Source organism: Pholis gunnellus (genome assembly GCF_910591455.1).
Source record: "Pholis gunnellus genome assembly, chromosome: 5".
Lineage (NCBI taxonomy): Eukaryota > Metazoa > Chordata > Actinopteri > Perciformes > Pholidae > Pholis > Pholis gunnellus.
The window spans coordinates 14,233,361-14,256,635 of record NC_136531.1 but is presented as its reverse complement, the minus strand read 5'-3'; the positions used below and the strand labels follow the sequence as shown (position 1 = coordinate 14,256,635).

At 44.3% G+C, this 23,275-nt stretch overlaps 3 protein-coding genes across 4 annotated transcripts; 2 read left to right on the top strand and 1 right to left on the bottom strand.

The window, feature by feature from the left end:
- Window positions 1–109: 109 nt before the first annotated feature.
- Window positions 110–7,283, bottom strand: LOC306696410 (uncharacterized protein; the record flags this gene model as incomplete). The annotated part of the gene is made up of 8 exons (XM_079160014.1): window positions 110–1,226; window positions 1,623–3,118; window positions 3,985–4,500; window positions 4,633–4,790; window positions 4,958–5,022; window positions 5,205–5,533; window positions 6,011–6,108; window positions 6,202–7,283. 8 exons carry the CDS (start codon window positions 7,281–7,283, stop codon window positions 567–569), a joined length of 4,404 nt encoding a protein of 1,467 aa, XP_079016140.1. The 3' UTR covers window positions 110–566.
- Window positions 7,284–11,729: 4,446 nt separating this feature from the next.
- On the top strand, window positions 11,730–22,448 carry noctb (nocturnin b). 2 transcript variants are annotated; one of them, XM_079159965.1, is made up of 6 exons: window positions 11,730–11,824; window positions 15,582–15,830; window positions 20,525–20,652; window positions 20,756–20,930; window positions 21,107–21,438; window positions 21,531–22,448. In XM_079159965.1, the coding sequence occupies exons 3-6, from the start codon at window positions 20,533–20,535 to the stop codon at window positions 22,053–22,055; spliced, it is 1,152 nt and encodes a 383-aa protein (XP_079016091.1). In that variant the 5' UTR covers window positions 11,730–11,824; window positions 15,582–15,830; window positions 20,525–20,532; the 3' UTR covers window positions 22,056–22,448. The 2 variants fall into 2 exon arrangements, with proteins under 2 accessions (XP_079016091.1, XP_079016090.1); XM_079159964.1 differs by lacking the exons at window positions 11,730–11,824; window positions 15,582–15,830 and adding an exon at window positions 18,800–18,923.
- Window positions 12,141–14,369, top strand: ccdc175 (coiled-coil domain containing 175; the record flags this gene model as incomplete). The annotated part of the gene is made up of 1 exon (XM_079160012.1): window positions 12,141–14,369. The coding sequence occupies one exon, from the start codon at window positions 12,141–12,143 to the stop codon at window positions 14,367–14,369; it is 2,229 nt and encodes a 742-aa protein (XP_079016138.1).
- Window positions 22,449–23,275: the final 827 nt, after the last annotated feature.

Here is a 23,275-nt window from a genome sequence, read left to right as displayed (position 1 = left end):
TACTTATTACATTTTCAACAGGGTAATTAACAACAGAAGTAACCTTCCCAACACGTCACAAGTCTGCATCCGGTGAGTGAAACATTATTTATTACAAATTACCTTCAGAATTACAGCAGTGAACAATGTCTCTCTAAAATTAAAATGAATTAGCAACTTATGTTCGAAACAAGTAGCATTTATTCAGTCTTTGGAGTCTTCTTTCACAATATACTGAGTCATAAAACAAAAGAATGAGTCTAAACGCAACGACACATGGTAACAGTTTTACGCAATGCTACCATGGAGGACTTATTTATGTTTTGACAATCTACACACTCTAAATCACAGCTTTATGTTAGTAGTTAGCATTAGGGTATAATTGTGTTCAACAGAGGTAAGGCACTAGGCGCTACAAGGTAATTCATACAAAAAAGTTAGAAGTTGATCAGAAGAACGGTCCAAACTAGACGCAGTACAAAATATTTTTTCTTTCTTCTCTTTAGTGAAATGTTAAACCTTTGCTGGACAAGGAGGATAAACTTTGAAAAAGGGAATGAATGTGGTTTGTGTGATATTGGGACCTTTTATATCCCGCCGTTTTTGTCGTCATTCCTCACTGCTTTTGGCTCGCTCTCAGTGGTGGGCATGTGGTTGTGGTGCAGAAACAAGATAGAGTCCAAACTTTCCGGGGGAATGTTGGCTCTCTTCTTGTGCGTGGCTAACGCTCCTTCCTGCGCAAAGTCCAGTGCAGCGCTACCTGCCACTGCCGGGGCAGCCAGGTAGGCCCGTGCCACTGTGGCCAACAGTGGAAACTGCACTGCCTTCGTCCTCCACCACTGCAGGGGCTCCACTCCCAGCGAAGCCCCCTTGTCGGCTCTGAAGACAGACATCTCCATGTCTACAGACTCCTCCACGGAGCTCTGCCTGCTCTTGGGGGCAGAGCAGAACAGGTCTCCCAGGAGGAACTCCATACCAGAGAGTCCGCCCTGAGGGCCTGGATCTGACAGCTCGCTTTCATCAGCCTCCTCTGCATCACTGTCTTCATCTGCATCTTCCATCTCTTTGAAGTTGATTGGGCGGGATTCTCTGAGGCGCTTGCTCCTCCGTAGGAAGTCAGTCTCGGACTCTGGTGACCCAGGTGAGGCGCTTCTCTTGCTCTGGCTCTGCTTCTGACTTCTCCTCCCGCCCTCCTTCACAATCCTGACGGCCTCTTTCTTCAGCCATTCAAAGGTGGCTTTCTGTTCCTTAAAGCCAATCACACCAAAAGATTTAATTGTGAGCATCCTTCACTTTACACATTATTATCACAGAGATTGGGGATGACGGAGGGGATTAGTCATGTTGCATATAAGGATTTTGAACAACAGATCAGGTTGGCAGCCTCAAAGGTGAAAGTGATTAGCATTTCCGGCCAATGACGTTCAAGCACATTAGCACCACAAATGGACATAAGCAGGAAAACAGAAAACTCTGTATGAATCATTAATAGCAGCGAGGCCCATTAAAACACTGGCTTTAACGAAATGTTCAGTATTAAACTTGCATGTGTGACTATGCTTTAAAGTGGTATGTGCTATTCAGATGACGGGATGTCAAACCTCAAAGTATTTTAAGATTACGGGTTAAGGGTTACGGCTCACCTTGTCCTCCATGAAGCCGAGCCCATGGAACTGGGGATCGAGGGAACATGCAACACACAGAACTCTGTTGACGACAGGGTTTTCATAGCAGCTCGCCAAGTTCCGCCTCATCATCCTCTTCACTTCCTTCAGGATGGACGACGAATCTCCCGTCCTCGGCACGAGGTGGCGGGAGAGCAGGCCTGTGAGAATGGGTTTGATTAGGGACAGACGGGGGAATGCCTCCTTGGCAAGAGTTCGACACGCCACGTCCAGAGGTTTGAGGACTAAACACAGCTCCTCCGCAACCTTCCATTCAGATCGCAAAATCGTAAAGCTCGCCGGGGACGTGTTGGAGGTGGAGTTAGCGTAGCAGCTGCCAGACGAACTGGATTCTGAAACAGTGTCTTCTTTAGACAAGCTCTCACTTTTAATCTCTTTTAGCATGTCAGAGAAAAGGCTTTTATGCTTGATGAGCACGCTCAGCAGAGGGTACAGCTTATTCCATGCTGGCCGGCTGTGAGCCCACGACTTCAGCTCCGCCTGTTCTTGTTTCTTCAGGGTCTGCAACAGACTGTGGGCGGGGTGCTGATACAGGCCTTTGTTTTGAGCAGGTGGCATGAACAGGGTAGCGAGAACACCCTGGAATTGACTCAGGGTCTTGGAGATGACAGAGTGTGACATCACTTCCTCAATGCAGCCTTGCACAACGCTGAAGAAACATGGCACAGATGCTAGTCCTTCACTAGAATGGCCATGCTCCAAGCCGTGTGGTTCCTCGGGTGAGACAGTGTCGTCCTTCTCGAGAAACGTTGTTGAGTTCGGGTGAGGAACGCTTCCTGCTGCCTCTCCACCTTTTCCACTCTTAATTGGCCCCAGCCACATCTTGCTCCGCACCTCCCCTCCCAACAAGACCAGATTAGGCATGGAGATCCCCCACTTCTGGGCCATCACTTTTACTTGAGCTTCCACTGCTTGAAGGCTGTATTCTTTAGCACCACCCTCTGTCAGTCTTTGGGTCGCCAGTGCCAGGTTCTGAAAACTAAAATTGCAGTCTACGTAATGTGCCCAGAGGGTGAGGTAACTCTCAGTGTTGCCCTGCCAGTTGTGCAACCAAACATCCACACTTAAAGTGACAAAGTGAGGCACTTCCTTCCGATGGCCGGGAGGTCGCCCACGTCTCCTGGACTCGAACTCCATGGGAGCAGTGTAGTCCGATATGTCCACGTTATTGCTGCTTCCCATTTTCTTCCTCAGCAGCTGAGCCAGGCTCGTCTTGCCTTTGGTGTGATGCTCTTTCAGGAGGTTCTCCAGCTGCCACGGCGAAGGCAGCTCCTTGTAGGAGGGCAGGAGGGTGTGGATCAGCTGTTTAAAGCCGTCCCCTTCTACCAGAGCTGGGGGCTGGAGATCCATAATGAGAAAGTTGGAGATGGCATCGGTCACATGAGCGGAGAACACCAGGGGGAGCGTGCCGACCAAACCGCTGTTGCCCATCGCTGACTGTGAGCGTTGCTGACCTTTAGTGAAAAAGGACAAATCAACAGTTTGACACATTTTTACAAAACCTGTTCAAAATCTGTCTTGTACTACACTACATACCAGTTTACATTCAAACCTGTACATCTGCTTGTTTGAGAAATAGTTTTGACTCACATTTTGAACAACAAAAGAGCTTCAGGTTGGTTAAAAGGAAAATTCTGGTTCCTGAACTCGGGTCTTATTTGTAGCCATGCTAGCGGCCTGGTTGGGCCACCACTTTTGTCCAGACTGAAATATTTGAAGACATTCATGGTCCCCAGAGGAAAAAACATTTGTGGTTTAAATACGGTTTACCGCAATGATTTTGGTGATCTTCTGGCTTTTCCCATAGTAACACCCGCAGGGTGACATTTTAGTTTTTTAGTGACATATTCTTCACGGCTTGCCACGTGGATTCCAGTCAGTCGGAAAAAGTAGCCAGCTAGGGTGGTTTGGAAACATTTTGGTTGTGAAAGCCCAAATGTGTTGGCCTCTGACACATTCTAATGCCACTAATCCTTCAAACGAACTGATCTTAATTATTGCATATTTTAATGAGTTTGCAATGTGTCTTAGAAATGGCGGCTGCTGCAACCACTGTTTGACGAAGAAGCCCGTCTAATGAGGATGCACCCTGACGGTGCAATCAATGCAATTCTTAAAGTGTTCTGTATTCAATGTAAATAATAAAGCAGCCGGCTAGAATTAAATGAGAACTCGGCTGTTTGGCTGACAGCTGGGCTCTTATGGAAAGCTCTGATCTTCACAACTATTTGATGTATTGTCTAGTCTCATCATCAGATACTTTAAGAACAAAAGACATTCCCATCATCCGGGTGTACTTTTTGCGTACAGTAATAGTTACCTATTGTCGGAAAACTCCGATCCTTGGTAACGTCGCGTGGTGGTCTGATGTGGTGCTTGCTAGTCAGGTGGTTTTGGAGATCCGCTGCTCCTCCTCCACAGCCCACATGTTCCACACACAGCTTACACACTGCAGTGCAACGGTCTAGAGGCCGACCGGTGGGGTCCGGCTCCAACCCAAAGAAGTACCACGGGCTGTTCTGTGTGGCGTTTGGGTTACTCAGCAGTCTCTCAGTTCCAGGCATGAAATCATATTTTTCGAATGAATGAGAGCTTGGGGACGGCAAGGAGATCAGGGAGGAGGGGAAGGGAGAGCCGGAAATCATGCCCGAATCACTTGCTGCGTCTGGGTTTGACATTGTCGTCACGTCGCTGATGACAAGCATGGGGCTCTGTGATTGGCTGTGGTCGGACCAAAGGGAAGAGCTGCTGGGCTCGGGGAGGGTGACCAATTGGATGTCTTGCAGAAGGCGCAGGACTGTCTCTTTGTCTCCAACTTCACATTTCACATTGTCACCTGTATACCACCCGTCGAAAACAAAAGTCAACTGTCAGCTGAAAATGTATGTGGAAGTAAAAAAAAAACAACGATATAAATCTGAAAGTTTGCTTCTACCACGTCATTCCATGCTTGAGTGAGTGAACTTACCCATGCCGAGGCCCAGCAAGGTGCCATAATCCTTGCCGATCCAGACCTTTAGCTCCGCTCCCTCTGCAATGGGCTGCGAAACCTTGTAGTAGATGTGGCGGTAGAACTGGAAGATGACCAGGTTGTGTCCCTCCTCCCTGCTGGTGTATGTTACATACCTGAAACATAGAGCGAACATGTCTAGTTTGTAACTGTGACCAGGAAAGAAAGAGATAATCTGTCAGACAAGCACTCTGAGTGACTGCAAAAATATATATATATATATATATAAACAAAAAAAAAGGAGCGAGAAAGGAAACTACTTGAATCAGTAAGAACAGCCCACCTCATCCAGTTAGATTTGCTCTCATCAGAAGCATCAATGTAGACAAAAGCAGCATCATCCCTGATCTGGAGATGGGAGCAATGTGTATGTGTTAAGACCAAATCTATATAGAATTCCTGCTGGTTATCAACACAAGTAACAAATTACATCATCGACTACAAATGTGATTGTAGTACAAAACCCATAACATTTTCCCTAGAACTTGATTTTAAACCACCTTTACGTCTGTTTAAACCCGTGTACTTACAGCCCAGGCGTATTTGAGGTTGGTCGGCATTTCTCTGCACATTTCTCCGACATACGGCCCGAACATGACGCCCTGCTGAAGGTGACACTTGGCGTACACTTTCATCTCTCCCATCTGCTCTTCGCCAGAAAATCCAGGGCTGGCCATCCCAGACCCAACGTCCCCGCACAGGAACAGGCAGGAGGGCAGGGACAGCGCCGCCCGCGAGGGGCCGCCGTGGAGCCACGGCTCTCCAGGCGGCAAAACAGCATCTGGGACGTAGTTTGTGTTTGAAGCAACCTGAAGAAAAGGAGCATCATCGAAGAATTCTTCATGGGTTATATCCAAACCTGCAGAGGCAAAGAAATAGAGAAAAACTTTGTCAAATATGGAATGTAGTTGAGATATTTTAGTGACAATCCAGACTAGGAGCATGGAGCATGTTTACTGTTGTAAGGGTTTGAGCAACAGAGCAAATAAAGACAAGACCTTTGGAGAATGTTACAACATCAGAATGTGATCGATACTATACTACGTCGGACAGGTTCAACTATAGTAAGTACACAACATTTTAATGGTTTCGGTATTTATAGCAAAGACAGAAGCTTTGAGTTTGTTTTGATTACTTTTATTTTGTTCCCCCACCAAGCAAAATGTAGCTTTTTATAGCTTCTAATATCCAGGATCACGTTCAGTCATTCAGACTTTCTGTAGACCTCTATCTGAACATTTCACTCAGACTGTCATTATTAAGACAATGAATCCATTGCAGCAGTGTGTGCTTGACTGAACTTCTGTTAAGGGTGCCCACTTGTTTGGTGGCAGACCTGCTGGGCCGGCTGAATTGCTCTTATGCAATATCTTGCTCCGTGGCATACGGCTCCCGACGGACGGCGCCTGGTGATTTTGAAGGGAGGTTTCAGACCTGTTTGTAAAACAATGATATGAAAGTAATTTCAGCGGGTGTAATGGGATAAATGTAAAATAAGATGGCAACAGGTGAATAAACTCATCCCACCTGTGCAAGCTGACAGGAATACTTTCTCTTCCCTCCAGTCCCGTGCCACATAGTTGGTGAAATGGTGTGCTTCTGATGCAGTGATTGGTATAGATGACGGATGTGCCGGCTTCTTTAGACATGCGAGACAACATGGAACCCAGATAATTGACTCCTAAGGGGGTGTGGCTGTACCAGGTTTCATCTACAAAACCCTTCTTAGGCTGCAAGTAAAGGGCCGTTGCGTTGGACGGGAGCTTGCTGAGGTACTTTAAAAGAGAAGTGATAGGACAGAATTCACTGCCTGGTTTCTCAAACATAGAGCATCGGTCCTTCTTGGTAGGATTTTTTGTCTCGTCACTAAAGAATGAAGTGCAGTATCTCAGTCCTCTCTTGTCTTTTCTGATGACAAATGAATCTGGCTTTAGATTCCTGTTGGCCTGCTTCCCTCTGCGGCCGAAATATACCTGGATATCAAACCAGACTTTGTTCAGAAGACCCCTTGGAGTGCCCGTGTCCATCGCACGGGAGTGCCTGAGGGTGCGGATATCATCCGGAGACAGTCCCCGATGGTGTAATGTTATGTCTCGACCAGACTTTCTAATGTTCTTGAGCACTCCCAAGAACACCTTGTTGGCTGAGATGAACTCTACATCTTTCATGAGGCTCACAGGGCGGCTGACGGGACGCTCTTTGAAGTAACGGTTAAGTCCAGCTCTCAGTGCGATGTAACTAGCAATCCCATAGAGTTCTCCTTTGCCGTTTCGTACCGATCCATAAAAGTGTCTGAGCAGTCCGTTCAGCTCAGTCTTCTCCACTGTAGGTAGGTCCATCTGCAGCCCCTGGGACTCCAACCAGCTAGTGAAGCAATTCACAGCCCACAATGTCTGCTTCTTTGTCAGCTTACTTTCGGTCCTGCTGTCCTCGAGTTCTTCCAGTTCAAAGTCCGATACCATTGCATGTCTGGAAATGTCAGTGGCATTTACCTCACACTCTTCCCCGTGTTGCGATTCATCCTCTTCTTTAATGATCGGCTCTTTTGTTTTCATATCGGGCTCAAACCAATCCAATTTTCCACCAGAATCATTCAGGTCTGCATTCATAGTGTTAGCTGTTAGCTCCACCAGCTGTCAAGGTAGCTGCTTTAAAACTCAAGTGAGGCGAGCACAGGTGTTTGTATTAGGCCATGTAAACAAAGCGGAGTGATACCGCTCAAGTGCTGAGGTTCCGGTGCTATATATGGCGATTATACCACAGTGTTTATCAGCTTGTATTGAAGAGACGGTGTCAGGGATTCACGCTAAAGATGGCGATCTGACTGCACCAACCGCAGTCCGCTCCTCGTAGTGCCTCGCTGTTGTAAAATCATTGTAAACCACGGCCTCTCGTGGCTTATTGCTTCATTTTAAAAACGATAAAGATGGCGGCTCTGACTGCACCAACCACAGAAAGTGTTATGTATTACGACATATCATAACGGCGGTTCCGTGGAAACATATTCCTTACCAAATGATACATTAGAAAACATTCACAAATGTTACCTTCAGTTCTTTACAATGGGCAACCGTTACGTGCATGACTGTTTAGCTGATACCATGGCAACAACAATACTGCCGTAAAACAGACTTCCAGTGCCCTCGTCTCTTTAGCGCATGCGTACAAACATTTTTAGGCGGAAATAGCGCTACTGTTACAAATGAACACCGATGGCCATAACATGCGTGGAAATTGTAATGAAAGAACCACCCTGTTATACTTAGAAACTCGCTGATCGGTGTTACTTACATGACACTCGAGTGTAATCTAACATCTTGATGATATAGACTCTTTGAATGTGTCTGATACGATCTCAATGCATGGTCGGAATTGAATGTTGCATTCATAGTGACACACTTAATGCACCGACATCTGCCTGTCTACACATTATCCTATATAAAGTACCATGAGTTCTAATGTTATCGTGTGGTCTTTAATTGTTCCTATTCAAATGCAACTGTACGAACCCCATTACAGTGCCCCACTGCAATTGTATGTTGTCAGTAAAGAGGGTGAATGAATGTAGTATAGTAGCAAAGGTGGCCAAAGCGACATGGCTCTTAATGCACCCTTTAGATTCGTAATTCCTGCAGTGAAAGCGCTGAAATGTGTGTACCTTGAGCCTCAAACAAAGCTCCAGATGTCGTGGAAGAAATGTTCTCGAGGAAATCAGCACGATGTCGACGTCTCAGATGACTTCTTAAATTCGTGGTATTTCCACCTTTAGCGAGTACTATTTTTCGGCACAAACGACAAATGGCCTCCCCAGAGTTCAGAGGTTGTCCCTTATCGTCTGCTTTCAAGCCGAAATACAGCCACACAATCGACTTGCTTCTTGGTTTACTGATTAGATCCATGTTTCTGTGGCCGTTTTCTGCAGGCTGTCCGCTCTGCTAGCTGGCAGCAGCATTCTTCTTCTTCTTCTTCTTCTTATTTTAAGTTGTATGGCGGATGGCATCCAGTGAAAGGCGCATTCCCGCCACCTACTGTATTGGAGTGTGGACCAGAGTAACCTATCCCCCTACAAAACAAAACAAAAACAAAACAAAACAAAAAGGGAGTTCTATCATTTCGGTGATTTAAATTATTTTACTCAATCCTGTTTCTTTCACGTATTGTTATGTAACAGACTGTCTCATGTTTTGTCGTTTTGGTGTTGAAGATGATATGTCCCTTGAGGGTTGCCGTAGAGAAGGAGCAACTCCCGCCTCTGGTCGAAGGGGTGAAAACAAGAATAAAACGAGAGAAGCCATGGGCTGATCAAGATGTCTGATTTCCCGACTCCACTTATTACTATCTGATAAGTGCCCTAATACACGAACCCAAGACGCTCGGTCACAGTAGTATATTTCTTGCCCCCAAGGTTAATGCACCCTTTAGGTTTAGTTCCTCAACTCCCAACTTCCTCTTCAACCTGTCTCGCTCGAGTGTGCATTTCTGGCAATGATGACAAATTATATGGTCTACAGATTCTGGTATTTGACAGTGCTCACATAGTCTTGTTGGGTGTATATTTATTAGTTGCATTGTTTTGTTCAACCTTGTGTGCCCAATCCTCAGTCTGGTTAATATGTTTTCTTCTGTGGTGCTTCTTCTAGATGGCCTCCCTTTGCCAACTTCTCTCTGAACAGCATAAAGATGTCTTCCTGTTTCTCCTACATCCCAACTATGCTGCCATTCCTTAATAATGTTTCTTTTGATTATTGATTTAACTTCTGCTTTGCTGAGTAAAATGTCTGTCTTGTGCTGCCTTTCTAAAGCTTGTTTTGCTAATTTATCTGCTCTTTCGTTTCCTTTTACTCCTCTATGTGCTGGTACCCACATCAATGATACAAAAAGTCCCATATTCTTAAGTCGGAACAGTGTTTCGTATATTTCTGGCTGCAGCATTGATGGTAGAGTTAGGTTAGATGAAAATAAATCAGGTGGAAAATTACACCATTATTTTGATGCAGTATTTTAAATGTACTGTTAGTGTATGTTAATGATGATGAAAACTTTCTGTGTGAAAAAACAAACCAAATCCATGTCATCGTGACCAGCACATTAATTTAAATTAATTAAATTAAACTCTAATATATACATATTTTGAGACAACAGAAAGTCCACACACTTTTAGGGGCTTTCCTAAAAATAAAAATAAAAACACATAGGATGACAGCCATTAGATGTAGTTGCATAGTCTACCTGCTATATTTCTATGCTTGCTACGTCTTTATTTGTCGACCAACGACAGCACACTGCGACGGGTCAGGGCTGCCAGGTCCTGTTGTTAATAGAGCTGCACAAACTTCAAGTCTAAAAACTCAAATTCGCTGTCTGGCAATTAGTTTCTGTTTATCAAATTAATCGCACACTTGATTGGGAATATGGACTGCTAAATATGATTTGTAACAATAAGGAACTCAAGGTTGCTCCTGCATTTCCATCTCATTTTGGGCACAGTCTTGCACAGGGGTCCCATGTCAAAATCTAAATAATATCTTTCTTATGTAAGTTGATATCGTTCCGGCATGCTGCATATTTCAAATCACCACATTAAATAATTGCCAAACAGAGTTTGAGGAATCAGGGGGCCAATATATGACCCCAAAACTACATTTTCTTTAGGAACCTCCGAGCAGGTTAATCTGGCCTTGTGTGTGTGTTTCTGTCAGGTGAGAATGATCTAAAAAGACAACCAGAGGGTTCATTGTGCTCTAAAGGGCAACTAAGGAAGACATTGAAAAAAGTTTGGAGTCAAATGGTACCCCATTGTCAGACATTTCCCACCAAGAGAGAAGTTAAACTCTCATAATACTCAATCTCTCTCTCAACTGGAACTTCTCATTGAGCTCTCAGTATTGGTGTAAGTATTGGCTTACCAAAAGTAAAATAACTCATAATGCAGGATGGCCCATTTCAGAATGATGTGTATTACAATATTGGATTCTAATCATTATATAATAAGAAGACGAAATGCAGCAAAAAAATCCTCTTCAATAAGGGAACATATAGAATGAACATAAAACTGGAAAACAGGATGGAAAATAAAACACACATGATAAAATAAGATAAAAATATGACCCGCTGAATAACAGCAACAACAACTATACTGATTAATGGTAGTGCCAATTATTATCACATCGGGGGAGTTTTGTTTTAGACATATTATTATTATATTACGGATTCCTTTTCCTGGTTTGTTGACAACATGACTCCGTTGTATTCAAGTGATTGTGCAATAATATCCTCATTCATCCTGCATTTTCTGACCCTCTGAGTGGCAATGCCAGTGAGTATGATTTACTTTTATAGCTTTAGGTATTTCTGAGGGTTTATTTTGTTAGTTGGTTCTAATTAGAAAATAGTTTGATGACATGTGCAACATGAAACTGATGAAGATATGTAGATGGCACAGCAATGTACGTTTCCAGTATTGTTATACACAGCATTTAAGTTTGATCAAAACTAATATGTGATTGTATGTTTGTTTTGTAGTTTCACACTTCTTCATATTAAACCTGTCCATATACAACACGCTGGTCTGTTCCTTGGAGGAAGAGTATGATGAAGAGTTTAGCTGACTGCAAAGCCCAATACACGACACAGAGTCAACATTGTGTCGGAGCAGAACATCGAATCTGAGATTTGACACATTTTCAGTTCACAGTTTGCATTTCATAACATATCTTAATTGGTACAGTTAAAATGCTTGATTTTTGTTTGAATGTGGTCAGAAATGTCCTGAACACATACATATCAGTAAGTCAGATATAAATTTCATTATCTTTCCAGCAACCCTCAAATCAAAGAATAAAGACACAATTTAGTTGTATTTTCCCTTTAACTCACGAGATGCAGGTAACATGTTTTATACTTAATGTTAATATAATTAATGTAATATTATTTCCACAAATGCAATTTGTATATACGCTTAGTTGACATCCTATTTTGAAATCCGGATGTCGTCTCACGTTAATCTTTCCGCTAACTTTGCATAGTCCGCTCGCTCCCGATCTGTGCCGTTTGAATGCGTTTACCGTGAATCTCAGTATATAGGCGCACTCAAATATACGTGTCTGCTGGGTTGATCACGGAGATCCGAGTGTCTGCTGACCTGACCGCAGTACGTATTTTCATAGCTTCTTTGACTATTGAGCTGATGTAACAATTAGAATGGGATCAATAAAGTCCTCATCTTATCTGTTTATAACTTAACTATAGCTTAGTTTCTTGCGGTAACGTACATTAGTTTCACGTAACGTTCGCCTACTGACTGAGATTAGCTTCTGGGTAGCCACTGCTTACAACAATGGGGCCCCTCGGGCTTGCCGTAGCATGCTGTGTTCTTCTTCTTTGTGGTGGGCTAGTTGTTGCCATGGTAGAGTATAACTGAACGTACTGCAGACACACTGACGAGCATAAAGCACACGGATTAAAAAATGGCTTCTTGCCTGGTCCCGGACTTCCCGGCCGTCATGGTTGCTCTCGAGCATTTAAAGGAGCTGGACAAGCAGCTGAAAGAGGACGACGTGCCATTCTCCGCTGAAGCCAGCCTCCACCTGACGGAGATCACTACTGCGGTCACTGAACTGGAGGTGGCTCTGCGTGCGGCTCATGAGCATTTAGAAGTGGAAAGCATAGAAAACAGCAAGCTGAGACACCAAATTGACAATATAAGAGGAAGAATGAGGCAGGAAATTATGACCGACGTAGCAGCAGCCCGGGCATCTTATGCTGAAGAGATAGAGCAGCTGCGCAAAGACCTCAACGGGGTTTCTCAGCTAGAAGAAGCCACCGTGAAGAGACAGGAAACACTCTTGAGCCAGAAGGAAGCACTGTGCCCAGAGCGAGAGCGGGTGAAGGCCGAACACGAAGAGATCGTCGCGCTTCAGAATGAGCAAATCACCTCAAAGTGGGACTTGCCGAGGGAGCTGGAGGAGACACGGGACCGGATAGACGAGCTGAAGTCCTGCATCGCCGCTGTCGAACGGGACACGGTGACACTTCAGCGAAATATGGTGCTGGAGAGAGAGGCTCTCACGGTGAACAAAGACAACCTGTCCAGAGAGCTGCACCAGGCGGAGGGTAGATTGAAGCAGCAGGAGCAATCGATCAGGATGAGGAGAGAAGAATTGTACAGACTTAACGATAAGAAAGGAGAAACCCATAAGCATCTGGGGGAGCTCGAGATGGACATGGCCAAGCTGGAGAGCAATTTACGCAGACTGACAGCCTCTCAGTGCCAGAGCGAGCAGCAGCTGCAGGGGGAAACTCAAACGCATTCAGAATTGAGGCAACAGAGAGAAACGCTGACGAAGGAGTTGCAGGAGTTAGAGGAAGTATTCTGTGTTGCCGTCCAGCGTCTTAAAGAAGAAATCGCCACAGTGGAAGATGAAACGGAGAAGGTTCGAGCATCGACGTTGCTCTTTCAAGACTCCCTGGCTGAACTCTACGAGGTATTCAAGCGTCCGTGTTATGAAGAAAACGAAGTGAGGGAAGAGTATGCCCACGTCTCGCAGCAGTTGGAGCGATCCAAGCTGCAGCTGGAGGAGCGCATTGTCTCTATAGTCAAACACAGCAAGGAGATCAAAGAGATGGACAAGCAGACCAGAGACCTCCTGGAGACTGAGGTGATCACCAAGCGCGTGTTTGAGGGGAATCGGAGGGAGTTGTGCGATAACATCGAGACGGAGAAGAAGAACATCAGTCATTTGGAGGAGGAGAAGAGGCGGCTAGGGGGGCTCCTGGAGGAGGCGAAGAGGGTGCAGGAGGAGCAAGTAGCGAAGGTGACCTCGGATATCGACGACACCAGGAGGAGATACCAGGAGCTTCGACGAGAGGAGGCCGCACTCCAGAAGCGTGAGCCCAAGAGCTCAAATGCTGACCTGCTGATGAGACATGTGACCCAGTGTGAGGTGGAGTACAGACATATAGAGGCCAAACACTGTGAGGAAATAGAGCGGTGCACTGCAGAGACCATGAGCATCACGAGGGCCAGCAGGGAGAAGCAGAGGGAGGTGGAGGAGGAAGAGGAGATGCTGAAGAAGGTGGTTGCAAAGTGGAATGAAGAGCGATCCAGGGACCAGAGACTGAATACGCTGACCTCCGAGCTCAGGGGGAAGAGAAGCGATCTGGAGCTGTTGATCCAGGGCCTGAAGGAGGAAACGGGCTCTCTGCTTCAGCCCAAACAGGAAATGAAGACCGAGCTGGAGGAGCTGCGAGAAAGTCACATGGACGTGCTCGATAGACAGGCCTCGGAGCTGAGAGCTGTAGAGATAAGCATCTATAACAACAGCGTATCACTGGAGCAGGTCCGCGTGGAGAACAGCAGGCTGCATCTCTCCATCAGACAGATGTCGGAGGATATGGACGGAGCCAGAGAGGACAAAGACCGGTACTGGCAGGAGGTTCACCAGTTCAAGCGGGACATCAAGACCTTGTTTGAGAGCTTACGGGATGTACGGAAAGAGGATTTGGCGGTAACTCGGGACAGTCAGAAGAGCGACGTTGTGCTGTTGGGGTCGATGAGTGCCATGTTGAGCCACCTGAAGACCAGGAGACAACAGCTGGGCGACGTCGGCACACTTCTGCACCACCAAATGTTAGACTTCAGCCAACGACTGGGGGATGAACCAATTCTAGGACGGCAGGCTTCAGATGACCTGTAGTGTCTGTGGATGTAATATATAATACATATAATACAAAGTTGATATTCATTTGTAATAAAGCTCACAGCAACATAAGATGAAAACACCGAAACTGTGACATATTCTTCACTCCTTACGCTTCTCTTCATGTTGACATGATTGGATTAATGGTGTGTAGTAGATGCTGCGTTCGTTTTGAGTAGTGAAGACGTTCATCACGACATTTTAATTAGTCAAACGTGTGTCACTTATAACTTGATTCATTTCTGTATTGCCTTAATTGCTGAAACAGAGCTATTGTGAATGTTATTAGTTCTTCTTGTTCTTTTTTCCCCGCAACGACAAATCTAAATGTCTGCTTTAAACACTGCAATATTCAACGTAAAGCACTTTGTATTTGTTCTGTCGGAGATGTGCGCCATCTCTACTTGTTCACCAAGTCCTATAACAGGCCACAAATGTATTACTTTTCTTTATTTTTGCTATGCACACGGTGTTACTAATGAAATCATAATGAAGTCACTAAAGCAACAACAAAGGTAAAGTATAGAGCTTTAAAACGTACAGTGTGTGTACAGTGAGAGCAGCAGATGACTCATCTGAATGTGAGACACATTTGTTAGTGATGTGACTCCACTTGTACTTTGACTTCACCAAGTAAATCCAAACTATTGGCTGCTTTCTCCACTTTGTCGTCATTATTATTATTATTATTATTCTCTCTGAGTCTCTGTCATATACACCATCATGTTCTTCTTCCTCGCACTGAAATAAAGAAACGTGAAGAAAACAACAACTAACTAACTTCACCATTTCTCCCAAATCTGTAAATTAAATCACAAGTTTAACTGTTTCTGTCATTGTGATGCTCAAATAGTTAAAGGAAATACAGACCGTTATTATTCCATGTATATTTATTTACCAATTGGTTGTTGGAGAATGCACAATAACGCACAATAACTGCAGTTTTCCTCCTGCTTTTTCTTATTTATAATACATTTGTTTTTTTGATAAATGCTTTAAGTGTTAGTGTAGCAAACCAAACCAAATGACCATGCTAATGTAAAAAAAAAAAGAAACTGATTGATTGACAAGTTTGAAGAACAGTCACTAGTAAAATTCAAAGTGTTGGGTCGCTTATTTTTTAACCTGCTGCCTGTCACATCCATCTGCTGCCATATTAACTCCCCAATGTGTAAATATAATTGCCCATCATCTGTTCTTCCTCTTCAGACTGTATGAAGTGTGACACCTGTGTACCAGCAGATGTCAGAAGAGGCCGTGTTTCTCCCCACTGTGACCTTACCCTGCAGCTAGAGGGTCAATCAACCACCCACTGAACGCGCGCACACAGAGAAACATTCCCAGCGCCTCGAGTCACACTCGAGCTATTGGGACCAGAGAAGGATCGCCGGAAAAACACGACGGCAGCTGCACGCGTACAGCTGAAGGGGAGGTGAACAGTTAACTCCAGTAACGAAGGTAAGTCGTCAGATAAATAAGAAGTAAACGTTGCTCTGAAACTCCTTTTTTGTGCCGTGTGATCTGGCAGCCACAGTCTCTGTATCTCTACGGTACGGTCACATTGTATTCTATCATATATTTGAGTTTTTTTTTTGCTTCTAAGGGACTTTGAATTACCTAAAGTACGTTCTCTCTGTCAGGCTGCGTCTGTCTGTGACTGCTCCACAATATCAGTAGTATCTGGTATCTTTTATTGACTGTAGGATTTCACAGTGTGTCCCTTTATCCTGCTGCATAATGTGTCCGAGCATCTTGACTGGGACTCTGCTCCTAAAAGCTGAATGAAGCGCTCACAGGCCTCTGCTCTGCATGCGCATACATACCTATCTGTCTGTTGATGATTCCAGGCTGAAGGCATACGAACACACAACCTTTGCCCTATAATGTTTCAGGTAGAATATTATTGGAGTATTATAGGCCCTACTATAGAAGATGCAGAGCCCAAATAAAACAACTGATTATGACTGACAGAGTAGAATAAAACATGCTGAAAGAAAGACTAAATAAATAGGAATAAGAAGAGATAGCAGGAGATCGCTGATACGAGCCGATACGGATGCCAAGACGTGTATAAGGGGGAGTACTAGCGCTCTTTAAGCACTCCCCTAAAGTAATTAATATATATAGATTTATATTTTGAACGTTTAGCCAGACTACGGACCAACTGTGTGGACTATTGGTCTCTTGTGAGTGTGAGACAGTTATCCTCAGAGTAGTCCTGAGCGATGTGTGTCCATGCATTGTTTTTCTTATTCAAGTCCCAGCAGCTTGTTAATGTTGTAGCTTAGACAGTTGGTAACACCACAACTACTTTCCAATCTCAAGTCTATAGCTCTAATATATGATATTTTAGTATATTTCCAATGTCAGAATGACTTTGACAAGTACTTTGCATGATGTGACAAAGGTAGCTTTTAACTGCTGTGATTCTTTCATTGTAACTTATGTCGTCTCATACTGTACTGAGAGACAAGCGGTTCATGTTTGTTCACCACTAAAACAAGCCATCATAACTAATGCAAGGTAATAACTACTTTAATAATAATAACTTTATTTATATAGCACCTTTAAAAACAGAGTTAAGAAAGTGCTTTAACAGACAAAGCAGCAAAAGCAAGGCAATAAAACAGCAACATAAACTAAGAAATAAAAAGATAAAGATGCATATGTATGGGTTGAGTGGCCCCTATATGTTGGAGTACGTGTTGTGTTGTGTTGTGTTCACTCGGCTTGGCAGTGGAGGAGGCTGCCTGTCTAAAGGTCAGAGAGTAAAGCAGCAATTTAATACCACAAACTAGATAACATACACGATGCTGACCTTGGGGTCTGCAGGATATCACACGCATGCATCTGCACGTCACTCATTGAAATACAATTTCATCATTTTGTCAGTACACTGGTTTATTACCAAATACCTGCAACATTGATAGCATTCCCATCAGCCTCAGCTGCACTTTAACTTTAGTGCTAATTAGCAAATGTTAGCATGCTAGTAGTTAGCCCACAGCACTGCTGTGCGTTAGTACAGCCTCACAGTCTGTTATTGATCTGATCAATCCCACAGAGATTAAGATATCATTTCAATTATTGATATGCTTTCAAGTTTTCCAGAAAGACATATGTATATCATTTAACATTTACAATACAACATGATGCCAAAAGACAATGATATATATATATATATATATATATATATATATATATATATATATATATATATACATTAACACATAAAGAATAGAAATGAATGACCTGATGGACCCACACACACGCATTGAAATGTCATGAGGCAGCTGTTCTTCAATGTGGACATGTCAATATGCCACTAAAGGATATAGTGACATGCTCTCCCTCTCACGCACACAAACACCACAACAGTAAATTATTCTGCCTGGAGCCACAAGAGGTTGTCCACAGGACACACGCACACACGCACGCACGTACGTACGTTTTGGACATCAGTTGCTTGTGGAAGATGATTTTATTTGTTCCTGCTGCTTAAAAACATTTTTTTCTGAAGAAATCATGTTTGTCAGTCTCGCGCCGGCACCGATCATGATTGTGTTGTGACCTGTGTGAAGAGACGCAACACTCAGACTTGCGTCTGCAGAGGTGAGTCACCACTCACAAGTCAACAGAGCTTTCAGTTCTTTGTCACGGCAATGTCTGCTGATCTGTGTGTGACACGCTGACGTCAAAGCAACACAGCGGAAGAAGGAAAACCGTCTCCTTTCTTTATAGTGAGGTTTTACCAAAAAAAGATGAGCAAAACCCCCAAAAAGTATAATTATGTGTTGCAGAAATGTGTTTTCTTTAATCTCACATTTATGTTGTGACTCCTTAGGGGTACCTCGAAATGTTATTACATTTTAGCTCTATCAGTTTGGAAAAGTACTACTGTACACGGAAGATAACTGATGTCACAGTGGTGACGGTAAATTGTGATCAAAGTGCCCCGTGTGCTGTTACAACATGCAGACTGAGGAAGTTGTTATTGCAAAACGCACACAGTCTCAGCACGTTCCTTCAGTCTTGTTTATCTGAGTCAACCGTCAACTGTCAACCGTTGAAATGTACCTATTCTCCATTTGGACAATGACTTCTTCTATGTGTGGGTATTTGTGAGGGTGTGACTCCATGTTACTGTGGTTTTATGCCTTTTTGAAAGTACAATTTATGTCTCAGTAATATATATCTGCTGCACGCTCACGCTTGCGTGTGTGGGACGGTGTGAGAGGGCAGCGGTTTGGGTTGCGCAGCGTATCCCTCTCTCCCTCACATGCGCATGACCTGCAATAGTCCATCTGGCCTGGTGACGTCTATACTTCCTAATCTCTCTCCCTCCCTCCCTCCCCGAGGCTTTATAGGCGGGAGTGGGAGGCGAGACATCACAATTCCGCATTCACATTGACAAATAGTCATTGTCACTGTTGTCACAGGTTTAACTCTGCTGACAGTAACATACAGCATCTCTTAGGGTGACGCCAGCGTTAAGGACAATTTACTCCAGTGCAGAGTGGACATAGCTGTGGACAGCGATGGAGACTATGGGTAGGAGGCAGATATTCTCTATTTTACTGTGGATACGGTGATTTTTGGCTTTGATTTTGAACGTACAACATTAGAAACCAGAGGGGAGTGAGGTTCTGTGTATCTGGTGGTGCTGTGGAGCAGAGAGTGTGGATTGAATCACCGTATTCAGTCTGGCTGGTGCTGTTATGGATATAAACAGGGCCTCGCGTAATTATTAACATTGTTGTGAGAAAGAGTTCAAAGGTCTCTAAATGCACCAGGGTTTGTTTTCTATGCGGGAAGGAGTGCCAGCTGACTCGTACATAAGTGGATGGATCTTAAACATCCGTATCTGATCTCTCCTTTTATAGTCGTATAGTTCTGGTCTAGAGGAGACGGGGAGAAAGTTAGTCACCAGCATTTGTTTGACAGACCAATGGTCTCAGTTTTGTGCATTTTCTCCTTTTTTCCTTCAGATTTGCATTGCTCTGTATTTAGTGTTTATGCGAACCGGTTAGGACTCTTGCTGGGAGTTATTTGGCTGAAATACATCTGCTTTTAGAAAATGAAAGCACAAATATTAGTGTGTTTTCTTTTGTAATGTTGGCGACCTAATGCTGTTCATAATATGTAGTTTAAGTGAAACTTCAGTTAAGCTTACGTATTTTGAATATTACTCATTTGTCTGCAACACTTGGACGTGTACAGGCCTGACGTCTAACTACCAGTCAATTTGACCCACTTTGGTTTGACCTGCTGCAGTTCAAAGCTCTCGCAAACAAACAGCCACTATGTTAACTGCTCATTGAGGCATAAACTGCATGAGCAGATGGCCCGTGTGTGTGTGTGTGTGTGTGTGTGTGTGTGTGTGTGTGTGTGTGTGTGTGTGTGTGTGTGTGTGTGTGTGTGTGTGTGTGTGTGTGTGTGTGTGTGTGTGTGTGTGTGTGTGTGTGTGTGTGTGTGTGTGTGTGTGTGTGTGTGTGTGTGTGTGTGTGGCATTGACAGTATTCATGCCATTTTTAAAGCTGCTATAATCAATATGTAAAAATGGAGACTCTGCTGTTCCCCTCTGCTTTATGCAGCTTTGTAGCCACGTTTAGATATTTTAATATTTTAATAATTACTCCTCTCATCAACCTCGTTTCCACACATAGACCCACTGTACGCTACCTACCCAGCACCAAACAGCAGACAGACACAGTTAATAACTAGCGACCAAGGTGGAGCATCTAACGGTTAGAGACAGATGTGAGTGGACAGATGTTGAGGCGGGACAAAAAGTGAGCTGAGCTGCACCCATGAAGCAGAAATACTTAATCCACTGTGTGAACTAAAAAAAGCAGGGTTTTGTCACAATTAGGCTGCACCAGATTACCGGTACTTTTCAGCAGAGTATGAAAGGTGCTCACTCCCCTGTCTCAAAATCAGAGACATTAAATTAAAAAAACCACACCACCTGCTCGTCAGAGCTATTCCTGATCATTTACAGATGTGTCTGAAATTTTAAAAATCCCTCAACTCCAGTTACTGCGACACAGATTTGGCATTATAATTACAAATATTCTGAATGTTTTATCATTCTCCATCTTTACACACACACACACACCTCACCGTCGTCTTTTTTTTCTTCTTCCGATCAGTGTGTCCGATGAGTGGAGGGGCCACCAGGCTGTACAGCGCCCTGACTCAGACCAGCAGCAGCTCTCCTCTCCCCCTCCCCCCGTCCCACATGCCTGCAGACACAAACCTGGATCCATCTTTCTGCCAGGTGACTCCTTCTCTTCTGTTTCCCAACGCAAATTTCAGAAATATGTGACGTCATCTGCCTCCTCGGGTGACATAAACGGTGACGGGTCATGTCTGTTTTGCAGGGGCAGAAGGCGTCCCCTGTGTGTCCCCCCGATCCAATGGAGCTGCTCCGACAGTGTGAAGAGGCCCTCGGGGACCGACCACCTCGCCTCCACAGGAAGTTCACTCACCTCAATGACGGCGACGGCGTCCCCGGCAGCTCCTTCAGGGTGATGCAGTGGAACATACTGGCCCATGGTAGATATATCTAAGCTCACATTAGCTTCAAAAACAGATATTTAAAAAAAAAGTTTGAAGAGTGAATCAAAGTACTGTTTCAATTCGCCTTGCTAACAAACTATTAGAGCTTTGTTTAGCTCCTCCAGGTGAACTCTATGCTGAAGTCAGATCTCCCTCTTTCTCCTGTCCCCCAGCTCTGGGCGAGGGACTTGACAGTTTCGTCCAGTGTCCCCCGGAGGCCCTCAGCTGGTCCCGCAGGAAGTACCTCATCTTAGAGGAGATCCTCACCTACAAACCTCATATCCTGTGTCTGCAGGAAGTCGACCACTACTATGACACTTTCCAGCCGGTTCTGGCAGGCCTCGGTTACAGCGGCAACTTTTGCCCTAAACCCTGGTCGCCATGCCTGGATGTGGAGGGCAACAATGGTCCCGACGGCTGCGCTCTGTTCTTCGATCAGTCGCGGTACGAGTTCCTAGATAGCGTGAACATAAGGCTCTCTGCCATGCGGATTCCAACCAATCAGGTGAGTAGAATCTGTGTAAAGCCAATCTTGGACGTATTTTTTAAAAAAAAGTCACTCCTAAGCACTTCTAACACGCTGCTGCCTTGCCACAGGTCGCTGTGGTGACGATGCTGCGTTGTCGGAGCACGGGGAGATGTGTGTGTGTGGCCGTGACCCATCTGAAGGCTCGCTCTGGCTGGGAGTGGCTCCGCAGCGCCCAGGGCTCCGACCTCCTGCGACACTTCCAGAATCTGGTCCAGAAGCATGCGTCTGCCGATCCTGCGGGTGCCCCCAGCTCAGACATTCCTCTGTTCATATGTGGAGATTTCAACGCAGTCCCGACGGAGGAGGTGTACCGACGTTTCATCACGTCGCCTCTCTGTTTGGACTCGGCGTATAAGAAACTCAGTCAAGACGGTTTGACTGAGCCGCAGTACACGACGTGGAAGATTCGGCCTACGGGGGAATGCTGTACCACTCTGGACTACATCTGGTACAGTCAGGACACACTGAGAGTGGACACAGTTTTGGACATGCCCACTGAGGAACAGATTGGGCCAAACAGGCTTCCGTCCTTTAGCTATCCATCAGACCATCTGTCTCTGGTTTGTGACTTCAGCTTTAAGGAGAAGGAGTGAGGAAGGAAGTGATGAAGCGGCACACTGGAAGGGACGACACTGAGAGGAGACGCAGTCGAGATTGGCTACTGGTTGGCTTCACTCAACAAGAAAGCGGGCATACGAGAAGCTATTTGGGAGTGACAGGCGCAGAGTGACGACAGGTTACAGAGAAACCAGAGTTGGTTATTTCTCACTGGATGGAACAGTCAGGTAATTTATGACACAGAAGTCACGGAGATACATACTGCAATAACAACATAGTCTACCCGCACAGTGAAAATAATGCATGGGATTGGAAACCAAATACTGTATATGTCTCCAAACCCGATCTTGAAACTGTAGTAAATGTTGTGCTTCAAACTGCCATTGTCTTACAGAGTGACTGGGAATAAAGGTTTTTTGCTGAACATGTATGGTTTACATTCAATGACTTCAATGATTCAATGTTATGTAGATTTATTATTTACTCTCTCCGACAACCCTCTCGTTGGTTTGCCAATTACTCGGTTTATCCAAATAACCAAATTATTTTATTTGTCCGGGTTTTGAGATTCTTAACAATCTAATAGTGGTGAATGTAATTTTGTTTGTGGTGCTCATGACAATGAAGGAGAAATGGCTGCAGTCTGTTCATGAATGACAAAACAATGTCCCGGTTACTCTGAAAACTCCACAGACCTCACAGTGAACCACTTTCTACAGAAGAAGTAGCCTCTATTAAAACGGCTGAAAGTGGTTCTGTGGTCTGTCCCTGGTTTGAAGTCACCTTTTTTTTTTGAGTAACACAAATTAAATCCATTCACGAAGGAAATATTTTTCATAATTTGGGTAACTGACCCTTTACAGCTTACTTAATCCATTTATACTGGATTACAAGGTCTTCTAAATGCCTAATAAGTAAAAATTGAACTATAAACGTCATCGCTTTTGAAAACGTTTCCGATATCAAATACCAAAGAGTATATTTCTTCAGGATTGTGCAATTGGCACCATTTTAAAATAACTTTATTTCATCATCTGTATTCGTGAGCTTCTTTTCTGCTACAGCACACATTAATTCATCTTTATCTACCTTTTCCAGGAAACAATACATTCTGTAAAATTAAGCAACTTGATGGCAGGACGTGCAAAATAACCACAGAAACGGTGCTTTCAATGCCTTTCTGACACAATTGAACATTTTGGGGACGCTACGGGAAAACTGCTTATAGTGTTACTTTGTAAATGTTACTATACAT